Source organism: Erythrolamprus reginae, chromosome 2 (genome assembly GCF_031021105.1).
Source record: "Erythrolamprus reginae isolate rEryReg1 chromosome 2, rEryReg1.hap1, whole genome shotgun sequence".
Taxonomy (NCBI): Eukaryota; Metazoa; Chordata; class Lepidosauria; order Squamata; family Dipsadidae; genus Erythrolamprus; species Erythrolamprus reginae.
Genome location: NC_091951.1, coordinates 272,377,692 through 272,391,156, shown reverse-complemented (window position 1 = coordinate 272,391,156; position 13,465 = coordinate 272,377,692). Strand labels below are relative to the sequence as shown.

At 35.6% G+C, this 13,465-nt stretch overlaps 1 protein-coding gene across 3 annotated transcripts in view; it reads right to left on the bottom strand.

The window, feature by feature from the left end:
• Positions 1-1,087: 1,087 nt before the first annotated feature.
• PIP5K1B (phosphatidylinositol-4-phosphate 5-kinase type 1 beta) overlaps positions 1,088-13,465 on the bottom strand; it is a 106,665-nt gene continuing 94,287 nt past the window's right edge. For all 3 annotated transcript variants that reach the window (XM_070742635.1, XM_070742634.1, XM_070742637.1), the window contains exons 14-15: positions 6,184-6,301; positions 1,088-1,786 (exon numbers count right to left, since the gene is read on the bottom strand). In XM_070742635.1, coding sequence (XP_070598736.1) covers positions 1,784-1,786; positions 6,184-6,301 — 121 coding nt within the window. In that variant the 3' untranslated portion in view covers positions 1,088-1,783. The remainder of the gene's footprint in view (positions 1,787-6,183; positions 6,302-13,465) is intronic.

Genomic DNA, 13,465 nt, shown 5'->3' with positions numbered 1-13,465 from the left:
CCGGGATCAAACTTCTGGCAGTGAGCAGAGTTAGCCTGGAATACTGCATTCCATGCTCCACCACTGTGCCATCATGCTCATGGAAAAACAGAATTACAAAATATCATATTTTTTTAGGATTTTTAGAATAACCTTAGATCAGTATCAAGTATGATTATTCTGATAATTTTCATATACACATGTGCACAAACATGCACAAGCTTAAATTCCATGGACTAGGAGGCAAACCTGGGTCTTAATGTACTTAATGTGAACTTTTAAATAATGTATTATGGCTTCTTTATTCATGCATAAATACAGATCGAAATAAATAAACAAACCTAAAATTCGCTTGAAGACAAGATTTCAGTTAGCAAAAACGGAAATTCTTCCACTTACATGAAATAATATTTTCTAAACCATGAAACTATAGATCAAAGTGCCACGGAGAAAAGGTTACACACAATCTGTTCTATTAATTAATGTTTTATGTTTCCCAGTAGTCTTCCATAAATGTTGTTTTTGAGGTATTGTAGCTAGGAGGAAAAACCTGTCTAGGCCATGTGTGTATGCTACCATGTTTCCTTGAAAATAAGAACCTGTGTTATATTTTTTTGAACCCTGAAATAAGCGCTTGGCCTTATTGCCCTACACTCAAAATTCTGATTGGGCTTATTATCAGGGGATGTCTTATTTTTGGGGAAACAGGATATATGAAATTAGGAAGGTTTCTGGAATACACATTGTAAACACAGCAATCCTATGTGTTTCCATGCATTTTAAAATGGATATTTTTAAATTTATTCAAATATTGTATTTCACTATCCAGATACTTAAGTATTTTCAGATATCTGAAGGTTGTGCTAGTTTATTTAACATTAAACCTATTATTTTCTCAAATGGAATGTCAATTACACACTTCACCATAAAGAAATAAAATGTGAAATCTTATTTATTTTGGTTTAGCATTTTGCTTTGCAACCATGTTCTGTATAAAAAGCAGTTTATAGAAATTCCCCTTTTTCATCCTGCGTAATGTACCATAGCAGTCTAAAAAATGGAATTTGATACAAATAATGCATCTATTAAATTTGAAGACTCTCAACAATTTATTTTGAGAACAAAATACTTTATTTGTCAATAAAACTATAGTTTACAGTAGAATATTCTAAATAAATTATGTAATTTATCCTTTACAAGCAATATATCTAATCACAAATATTTTAAAGACAATATATGTACACAACATAAGGCTTTGTTATAAATAGCTTCTTTATTTCACTAATAAACAGTGAAAATTTCTTTATAGAAGATAGTTTCCATAAAGTTATGTGCAGACATACTACCTCTTGTATGAAATTAACAGATGAGCAATCATAATTCTGGGGGAAAGGGAGAAAAGCAGAATTGATTTATAGAATAGTCATCACTGTGAAGATGGCTCTTTAAATAGGAAAGGCGGATTAGATATTTTTGTCCATGATCACTGAATACATGCAAATGAAAATACCACCTTCAAGTCCTGAAAAGACAATAGGAAAGTAGAAGTAGCAGCTAAAAGGATGGAAGAGGCAAGGCTTCACAGTTGAGCAGGCAACAGCAGGCCATGATTAATTGTGGAATGTTTCCCATCTGATCTGCTGAGTCTAGGATGAGATGTCTATAGTTCAAGAACTGTTCAATGATTTCTGTAGAGCTCTGATGATTAAGACTTCATTTATCAGGATTAACAAAAATTTTCCTCATAAATCTGGAGTGCAGAAAGTGCATTTGTTAAAATATACTCATTTTCTTTCATCTTCTGTTACTGTCAAAAGAAAAAAAAAGATTTTACAAAAGAACAAAATTCAGGAGTCTTATTTTCTTACACGTATAAAGTATATATGTTTTGTTACCTTTGCATGCTACTTTTTGTCCTAAGTTAGATGTAGATCAACTTTTCTATAGTAACCAAACCACGTTTTAATATTGCATGTTTATTGTACAATAATGATAGCCCCTGCTGTAATGATCTATTTATCTTCTTTTAAAAACACAAAATGATACAAATTAGAAATTAATTTTGAGTAATACTTTGGCAGTTAGAGCTAAATCTCCTGTGGCACAATAATAATACAGTATTTATTGTATTATTATCATAATATTTATGTCTTATACACATAAGGGGCAGCATACAAATCTAATAAATAAACAAATAAACAAACAAACAAACAAACAAATAAATAATAATAATAATAGTCTTCCTTTTCTCTCCTTACCGCTAACTCTTTTTCAGTCAGTGTTCCAAGTTTCTTTTCCGCTCAAAATATATTGTATTAAACTTAAAACTCTGTGAGGTTCAAACATTTTACTATGTGACTTCACATTAATTTTGTCATATTGGTATGAACTACATTACCATATTCAGTTTTAAATTAAATTTTGCTCAGGTGTCTAATATTTGTTTAAAAATTGTGATGCTATTTAAAACCACTTTATCTTTAAAAAAACATTACCAAAAACCTCCCAAACAACAAAACCAAACCTACCCACACACCCCAGTTATTTTTATACCCTTAAATGAACTTAGTATTTATGGTAGAATCAATCCAACCGAAAAATAAATGTTGGGAAGCATGTTGGAAATCTAATGCTGCTCAGAAAAAAATATACCCAGCAACTATAAATTATACTCAATTATACTGAAAATGTTGGTAACTGTCCATGTTTTCTGGAATGAGTCACACAGTACATAATACGCAGCATAATTAGATAATATATGAGATAACTGATGATACCAAACAATACATTATTTACTAACTACACTTGAATAGTAGGATTTTGATACCCAATACACTAGAATAACCCTTCCCAGCCTGGCACCCTTCAGATATGGTGGTCCTACAATTCATAGAAAATGCATTCCTAACATATGTGGAGACTAAACATAATTTATTTAAAGCATTTATATGCCCATCTTATACTGAACTCTGGGAGGTTCCAATCGAACAATGAAAACATCTAAAAAACAGCACAAGAAATAAATCTATGACAGTCATAGAAATAAATCTATGAAAGTCATAAAATTTTATAAAAAGTAGAGAATTGTGCTTAAAATTAATTAAACATGCATTAGCTATGGAAGTACTGAATAGATTGAAGAAGCTATCAGTATCCTTCAAGTAATGCACAATACGCTATATTGTAAATTCAGGTATCCAAAGTCAGGTGGCATATCAGTATTTTAAACATCAGTGCAGTACCAGAGATGGATCTTAAAAGAGCCTTTCTATCTTAAGAGAAGCAGCTGAGATACGTATCAGAAAACACATATCTAGTTTTTTTACCTCAGCATTTTCAGGAAATAAAGATTACATAAACAAAAAAGGAATGAAACCTGGAAAGCTCTGAGTGAGAATGTATATATTTTTGAGCCAGGTAAGGAATTAGATAAAAAGAGAATTCTGTTATGTATGAAAGAAAATGAAGCTGTTTTACTGTTCAAATCTAAGGCCTTATTAGTTGGATGTGCTTTACACATTACTTGAATTAACTTTGACAAAATTCTACACTTTTAGGGGCTTTATTAAGGGGTGCATAGATTTAATAAATTAATGTATTATGCTGTTTTTATTGATTTATTTATGTTCTTTAGGATTGGAATTCTTCCTTTTGTATCACCTATTAATTATATGAAGGCTAAGATGGCTGGGACTGTGCTAGTAGGTCAAGTTGAGTTTGATACCCCTGACCTACTAGCACAATTCTGGTCCACGGGGAATACTAGCTGCCTCTGGCCCAAGGGATCCTTAGATCTGGTCCATGGGGCTGCCCTGGAAAAAGTGAAGGAGGGCTATGGTGCTTCTGCCAGTGAAAATGGAGCTTGTTTTTGGCTTCAATGTCTTCCTGCCAGCAAATAACCCAGAATCTTCTGGGCTCTGTTTTCAGCTTTAGCAACCCTCTGCCAGTAAAAATTGAGCTCGGGAGGGCCACGTGAGGAACTTCCAGGCTCCATTTTTGCTGGTAGAGCCACTGCAGAGGGCCATCACAGCCCAAAACTTGTATTCTCCTCCTGAACTCTCTGGTGATCGTCCATCCTATCACTAACGATGCTTTGGTTACAAAGCTGGGTCTCCTTGTGTGGAGAGGGAGTGGGCCTCTCTCTGACCGAAACACTTTGTCCTCCCACACAGAAACCTGGCCAAGGAGAGTGAGAATAGCAGCAGTAGCCTCGAAGAGGTAAGTGCAGCTGGAGCCCTGGGAGCTTGAGGGACAGTTTGGGCTCTGCTGCCTAGGGCTCTGGACATCTGAGGGTGCCATCTGAGAGTGGGAGTGGCAGCCTGTGCTGCCCTCTGCGTAGCCTGGCTCCTCTGGAGGACAAGGGTTTGGCGCTCTCCTTGATCTCACTTTCCTCCATTGGAGACAATAGATACCCCCATTGGGTAAGCACCCTCAATACAAGTGACATTGAGCGGGCTATGCCCTCCCCCCCCCCCATGGTCAAACACAACCTGATGCGGCCCTCAATGAAATCAAGTTTGACACCCCTGTAGTAGATTATAGTAGATCGTGTTTGTAATTAATACTTAAAAATAGAATTATATTTATGACCCATATTTTTTCCATTTAAATATAAAACAAGCAACTATTTTATGTTTAAAAGGTTTACAAAGCTTTATGAAGAACAACCATATAGTTGAATATTGTAGTGCAGTTTTTTTTTAATGAACTTATGTAGTACATTATTGTTTTGTTCTGAACTCCCCTGGCAAATAGTAAGTTACAGTAGATGTTTTATACACACCTATATACAAATGACATGTCAAGTCAAAAGATGCCTATGCTATTTTATCAGCAATAGGTGGCAGCATTGTGTTTTGAAAGTCAACACTGAAACTTGTTTACTGTTTCTTTGAAGACTTAGAAGGTTCTAGTTTTGGCAATAGCATTAATTCACTTAACAAAACAGCTGCAATGCTGATTTTAATCTTGAGCAATAACTGCTAAAGAGATTGTTGGGAACATTATAATTGAATTATTCTATACTCTGCATGAAATTATTAAACGCATGCATGATTTGACCTTATCCCACAAAGAAACAAGCTTGGAAAACTGTTCGGAGCCAGTAATCACTAGAAATAAGCTCTGTTCATTCTTACTTATCAATACCTCCAGTAGTGATGCATATCACATCAGATGACGACAGAACCTGATAAAATGACCTTGAGATTCTATGTTTGGCCATACGTATCTAATGGCATGGAAATGTTGACTTGTTTTGTTCAGCTTTTTTACTTCATGTTCTTTCTCCCTTCCTGTATGCCTTGAATTTATTGTGAATTATTTTGTACTCGTGCACAAAGGTAGTCAAAATAAAAAGATACTAAATCATCTTAGGATAATGTTTCACTTTAAAATGAAAGCAGGGTTTCTAAACAGGATGTTGGCTGCTCGAATCAAGCTTTTCATTCAGAGTAACTAGGGTGCCTGTGTATATGAATGCTAACACTTGGACAAAAGAGCAAAAACAAAGACTGCTTATTGGTGATTTCCACTTTTTGTTAGTTTGCTACAGACAAAATTTGACTCAAGAAGAGGCTGTTGTGTTTAGTCTCAAAGGTAAGAGACTCACACAGAGTTTGCTTCTCAAGATGAAATAATGAGGTATCAACACAGGTCTTTCAGTGCATACAGACAAAATATCTCTCTATCCCCCCCCCTACAAATATACATTAAAAAAAAAGAAATGTGTTTATTTATTCACACAGAGACATATAAAATGAGAGAGGCCCAGAATTTTAGCAGCTGATAGAATGAATTTGCAGCTAAGTTACAAACTATTTATTCTGAATATGGTAGTTACAATCAGCCAAAAGTAGAACATTAAAGAAAAATTTCTGAGGAGAGGACTGCATTATTGCTATCTTTTTACAGTTCCACTGCAGGAAGCTGTTATGGTTAATAAAAACTTAAAAAGGATTCAAATATCCTGACACCTGCCATGTTGAATATAGAGGCGTTGCCGACACAGGCAGTTGCCGGAAGGTACTCTGACTGTATTCCTAACAGTTTCATTTTCCATAGAATCTGGTTTTTTTTCTCCCCCCCCAAAAATGTATATTTCATTTCTTAAACTATAATCATTAGGGGCAAGAAACACATTAATTTTTTTAAAAAAATAAAAAAATAAAAATGTAACACTAGTAACATGATTGGATCACTTACTAAATATACATCCAGGACAGAAGCATTATCAGTCTCCGTTTCCACCGTGCTCTGTTCTGAAGTCAAGCAGATGGCACTGTCTTCTAAAGTGAATGTTGAACTTGAAGGCAACCCTTTACTGGATGGGAAAAGAATATATACCGTAATAAGCAATTCAAAGTGTTGGTTATGACCTATAAAGCCCTTCATGGCATCGGGCCAGAATATCTCCGAGACCGCCTTCTGCCGCACGAGTCCCAGCGACCGGTTAGGTCCCGCAGAGTTGGTCTTCTCCAGGCCCCGTCGACTAAACAATGTAATCTGGCAGGACCCAGGGGAAGAGCCTTCTCTGTGGCGGCCCCGACCCTCTGGAACCAGCTCCCCCTAAAGATTAGAATTGCCCCCACCCTCCTTGTCTTTCGTAAACTTCTTAAAACCCACCTCTGCCGCCAGGCATTGGGGAACTGAGACATCTCCCCCAGGCCTATACAGTTTATGCATGGTATGTTGTATGTATGTTTTCTTTTAATAAGGGTTTTTTAGTGACTTTTAATTATTAGATTTGTTATATGCTGTGTTATTACTATTGTGAGCCGCCCTGAGTCTAAGGAGAGGGGCGGCATACAAATCTAATAAACTGAATTGAATTGAATTCATAAAATGAAGAACCGATTTGGCCATTCCTGGCCTATTAGAGAGCTTTTTTCACATTTGTCAAGGTCTGGTTAATGCTGGATTGCCATGCAACTCTACCAAAATATTACTTAATCAAAAACTTTGGCATCCAGAAACTTGCCAGGCCTCAATGCTACAATATACTAGCTGTTCTCAAGCATTTTCTCTATACACATAATCTCCTGAATTGTGATTTTACTATATATTCCTAGCATGCAATATGTTAAAATATGGTACTTAACAGGAACAATAGGAATATTCATTAATTACTTAAACATCTCCACTTAATTATATATCCTCATTATATTCCAATGCTACAAAAACAACTTCCCAACATTACATTAGGGAAAAACCGGTCATGTATAAATTGTTGTTGGCAGTGTCATAAATAAACTTAATGTATTTATACACTATGATTTCCAGAAGTCAGCAGCCTAAAGGCATTTCTGCATTCTTTGTCTGTTTATACACACAACATCCACACACAACCTAAGAGCTGTTAATTTATTATGGTTATTTAGAAACAGGAAAAGCAAAACTGATACACCCATAGAATGAGCCAGACTCCAGAGTGAGTGATATGTTGTGGCTTTTCCTGTTTTATTCATCTCATGCTATAAATATATTATTACAGCTGTGACTAAATAATCTGTAACATTAAAGAGTTTATTCATGTGTTTTTGCACAGATTTTAAAATGATTTGTAATTCAAAGAAGGAAAAATAAACAGTAACACTTCCATAAAATCCTGTATAGTAGTTACCCTTCTATCAAAATAGGAAAGGAAGTACAGTGGTACCTCTACTTAAGAACTTAATTCGTTGCGTGACCAGGTTCTTAAGTAGAAGCAATTTTTCCCATAGGAATCAATGTAAAAGCAAATAATGCGTGAAAACCCATTAGGAAAGAAATAAAAGCTAGGAGTTTGGGTGGGAGGAGGAGGAAGAAGAGGAGAAGGACAGTCCGTTGCTGAAGGAAGAAGGTGAGGTGAGGGGAATCAAAAAAATCCAAAACTTAAAAGGCTTAAAAAAAAAGAGGGACTCTGAGGTAGTGAGGAGGAGCATGCGCCACCCATACACCTGGCGCGAGACTGCCTCCCATACACAGTGTCAGAGAGAGAAACCCAGGAGGAATGGCAGGAAACTGGCTGGGCTTTCATGCCGCTCTTAAATTTCATGGGAAATTTTTTCGGGTTCTTAAGTAGAAAATGGTTCTTAAGAAGAGGCAAAAAAATCTTGAACACCTGGTTCTTATCTAGAAAAGTTCTTAAGGAGAGGCGTTCTTAAGTAGAGGTACCACTGTACTCCCATAACATAATATATACACATTTATGAACGACCACAAAGGCAGTTTGTGCTGTTCTATATCCACAAGACTGGATTTGCGTCACAGATAAATTATTGTGTCTTAAGCAAGATTCTTATTCATTAACATATCAGTAGAGAAGGCCTGAAGAATCATGCCTCAAGAAAGTTAGGGTTCATAGCCTCAAGTTGAATGATGCAAGGAATACCTAAAGTTTTCCCAGGACTAAAAGCAAACAATTGTGACATAAGTGAGCTTTAGAAACCATTATGATCCAGAATTATCCAGAAAGGCTTTGCTAGAAATATTGCTTTCCTTCTACCACCCATGCTTCTGATTTGCCATTGTTTGCTGAAGTTTTGGCTTCTTCAGCTGCTCATTGCTGGATATCTCCATAAATATTGGCCTGACTGTTAATAAACTGTTACGTTTATTGTGAATTATTGGCTTTAGGTATTTCAGGTTATTTATTCATTATCTTCATAATATTCTACTCATATCTTTAAAAGGGTTGGGAGTCCCACATTAATTATGGCACCATCGTAAGCAGTTACATTCATTTTTTAATCCCACTTTTTCCAAAATAAGCCACAGCTCTTTTTTCTCCACATTTCTTCCCATACAACAACTATTTGAAATAGGTTAGCCTAAGAGCTAGAGACTCATCCAAAGTTATTTAGGATCACTAAATAAAACCTTCAGCCTAGGTGTTCACATGGTGCTGGACATCTTTTTAAATTTTTATTTAACAATTATTATTAATTAATTAATTATTATTAATTAGACTTCTATGCCACCCTTCTCAACTGACTCAAATTATAATTTGCCCCAATCCCTAAAGGCTAGGAATGAATACTAAAAGATGCAAAAAAGAAAAAAAAGTCTTGGCAATAAAACCCAAACCACAGATATTTTCAATCAAAAGAGGCGTAGTCAAAATCCTCTGAAGTAAATCACAAGAAGGTGTGTGTGTGTGTGTGTGTGTGTGTGTGTATGAGAGAGAGAGAGAGAGAGAACTCTCAATAGATATTCTCTAGATCAATTTTTCCCAACCTTGGCCATTTGAAGATATTTGGACTTCAACTCCCAGAATTCCCCAGATATCTTCAAGTGGCCAAGGTTGGGAAACACTGCTCTAGATGATTAAAATGGATAGCCAGATTTGATACCGTTGTTGGTTATATCCCAGGATACAGGATATCTACAGTGTAATCTACAATACAGATTTTGCTATCTGTAGCTTTAAAGCTACTGATCAATCTAAATAGAAATGTCTATTTCAAGAATCCTAAAGTCATTTGTAAATTTCCTCCTAAAAAGCTCCATTAAGAAGCTCAATATGTTATGAATACATTAAATAGCCATCTAACAGTTAAGGGAGACGTGAAGCTATTTTTAAAATTTCCCTATGGATTGTATGTTCTCAATCTCGGAGCACTACCATAGGCTTGAGAGTTTGAGGGTTCAACATCTTAGCTGTTCCTAGTCCCTCTTCTGGGTAAAGAGTTCTGATGTTTTCCTTGAGATCTGTTGAAGCCATTCTCCCAACTTAGGAGTCATAGCCTTACAACCACTGGGAACACTTTGGCCTTTACTTCCCACATCAACGGAGAGGGGTGGCATACAAATCTAATAAATAAATAAATAAATAAAATAAATAAATCTCCTCAGACCCTGGTACTTCTCCAATTGCTCATACTAGTTCTTTCTGATGTTGCTGTCATTTGGCACTGTTGCATCTATCACCATCACTGTCTTTTAGTCCTTGTCTAGTACTGTAATGTCCTCTTGTGTTGCCAGTACCTGCCTGTCCATCTGGATTTCGAAGACTCATAAGATCTTAGCACTACTATTCTCCATGATCTTCAGTCTATTCCAAGCACAGATTAATCAAAATTAATTCTTACAGTCAAGTGTATTTAATTCATCACGTATACAGTCAAAGATGTACCGTAAATGACAAATATAAATACCGGTAGGCACGACTTTGGTGGGAAGGTAATAGCGCTCCATAATGTTATGCTAGCCACATGACCATGGAAATATCTTCAGACAGTGCTAGCTCAATGACCTTGAAATGGAGATGACCACTGCTCCCTATAGTTAGCAGCAACTAACAGTCAACTCCTGCATTGACTTCTTTGCCCTTTTTTTAACCTTTGTAGGAGGATTAGATAAGATCATGATGAAAACCATATTAATTTGAATTTAGGAGCCAGTATATGTTTCTTTTGAGAACAGGTGAGATCAAAATAGATGGATGGTTTTATAAGGAGTGCCAAATTAGATTAAAAAAAACCCATAATAATGGACAATATCTAGGCTTCATTATCTACCTGTAGCAGACACGTTCAGAGTTCAGTTTCAGAATTTAAATTTGCATGATAAATTAGTGTGAATTCCATCACGTTGTGTAAATATATATTCCATCGCATCATGCAAATAAATCTTGCACATCATGGCAAGACATAAATTACTAGTACTTCTTACAACATTTAATACCGAACTATCAAATCCATCCAGTTCAGTTCAGTTTAACTAACAAAATATGCATTTATATTTCCAGGATGATGATGATGATGATGATAATAATAATAATAATAATAATAATAATAATAATAATAATAATAATAATTTATTAGATTTGTATGCCGCCCCTCTCCGAAGACTGGCTGAGACTAATTCTACACTAATGGCAACTGGCTCTTCCAAGATTATTATTTTTATTTCAGAAAAATATTAACTTTTCTTCCTGGAAATAGCTTGCCAACAATTGCTTTTCCCAGAAAATTTGAAAATTGATGTTCTGCTGAAATGAAAGAAGATAAACTCAGAGGGTTTCGGGAAATATTTTTTACAATGCTGAAAATACCTCATTTTCCAAATGACATTTTAGCACTCCTTTTAAAACCATCTATCCCTATTGATCTTACTTGCTCTCAAGTGCACCATCGTACTACTGGCACCTAGCTTCAAATTAGTGTTAACTTTCTTGCCTCACTTGGCTTTGATGGCTTTGATCATCCTCATGTATATACCACAAAGAAACTAGACCCTAGAACAGTGAAGGAGCAAAGAACAATAAACCATTAAAGAGTAGTAAGATGGATGAAGAACACTGCCCTGAAAATAACTCTATGCTTCCTTACATAAAACAATTGCTTGCTTTCCAATAAACATAACACAGTTTTGTGGTATAGATGGCGCTCTTCAGGCAAAGCCATTTTAGGTTGTATAGTTGGTAAAATCTGTCTTAGAGATTTTACCAACTTTCCTATTTCCCTTAGAGCAGGGGTATCAAACTCAATTCCCGCAAGCCAGAAATGGCTTAGATTTGGCCCACGGGGCTACCTTGGAAACAGTGAAAGACCAGACTGCTGTGCCTCTGCCAGCGAAAATAGAGCTTGGGAGGGTTGTGAACTCTGTTTTCGGCTGCGAAGGCGTCCTGCAACCCTCGGCCAGAAACTATGAATGCACAAGGCCCTCCTGAGCTCTGTTTTGACCGATAGAGCGTAAGTGCACTCCCGACATTGAGCTGGCCATGCTGATCCTGGCCACATCCCCTGGACCCCACCCCTCCCCCTGAAGTCAAAGACAACCCTGATGTGGCCCTCAATGAAATAGAGTTTGACACCTCTGTGTTAGAGTTATTTTTTGTGTACCATCCATGACTCTTCTGCAAAAGTTATATAAATTCAGTTACAATCTATAGCCCCAATCATATTTAGAAATCATGAAAAATGTATTTTGTTGCAATTATGGATTTTTAGAAGTATCTCAAACATACAGTTGCATATTGCACATGGAAAATAAAACATACTATTTCCCCTTTTCAATTTGATACCTAATAAAGATAAAAGCAAAACAATCCTTCAGTGGTTTTAGTCTAATATGATGTAAATAACCTGGTGGAAGATTAACTGTTGCTAACTCTGAGTTTTTAACACCCAACCATTGTTAGGGACATTTTTTTTTTGTCCCAACACAAGAAAATTGAATCTTTACTGAATAAAACCCTCCCAATGTTAGCATGATATATTGTCAACTACAAAAACACCACTCAAACCTCCTAGTGAATTATTTATATATTTAGATTTCAGCGTGCAAGGAATATTGAGAAATTGCTGTCCTAAGTAAAATTATACTGTAACATCAATAAAAAGGCAGGCTTCTCATACAAATACTGTCTGCAGAAGGAATTTTTACATAGAACCAAATGCTTAAATGCAAACCAGAATCCTGCATTATAAAATCATATGAAAAGTTCTACATAGAAAAATATAATATGGTCATTTATGTCATTGGAACAGCTTATGTTACAATTATTCTTCTGCAGAAGACTACAGTTTTTACCAGAAGCCACATGCGGAATTGACATTTCAATATACTGTATTCTTCTCTACATTGGAACAAAATGGATTACAATTAGAAGTTCTTTTGTGTTACCAAATTTAGATTAAGGCAGAAACATATCTGCATTACTGATATTTATTGGGGATACGGCCTACTCCAAGCAATACTAGCCTGAACTACAAAGGTGAAACTACTGCATAATGCATTTTCAAGAAGAGGGTGGTGCTGACCTGAGGAAGTAGCATATATTGAATCAGTCTCCCAGTGGATATCAAACTATACCAATTTTAAAAATGGTTAAAAACTGAATTGTTTCAGAGAACTTTCTCCTGAGCTTATGATGGCATCCTTTACTTTTATTTTTGTTCTTTGGGATTGTGCTTTTGCTGATGTCATTAATTACATTCCATCGGTTTTAAATGCAATAGCATACAAATCCAATAAATAAATAAATAAATAAACCCTGAACGTTTTAATTTTTTTCTGTTTACATTCTATAGAAACCACCAAGAATCAGTCCGATCGCAATGGGATAGAAATGTGTTAAACAATCTTGGGTCACTTTCCAGTCCACAGAATTTGTAAAATTGGAGTAATTTCAAGTTATTTGATCTGTGTCATAACTAAACTCACTTAAAAGCCCTAGCTTATACTAATTTTGTATGTGTGTTGTATTTTATGGATAGACAATACACTGATTTGCAGAATGCTAAAACTCTTTGAACATCTTTCTGATGGCTTAAATATTTGAAAAAAAAAACCTTACAAGAGCCTTGATAATAGTTGTTGCTTCTGCTAAGTACCTGCTTTTAACTCATATCAGCTATTTTGATTAATTAATATATCTTCTGGTGATTACAATGGTTCAGAAATTAATGCACAGGAATTCCAGAGGTGGAATACTTCCTCTGTTCTATATTGGTCATATACTTTGAACCATGTTCTGCATTGCCATTTTGGCATTCCTCGT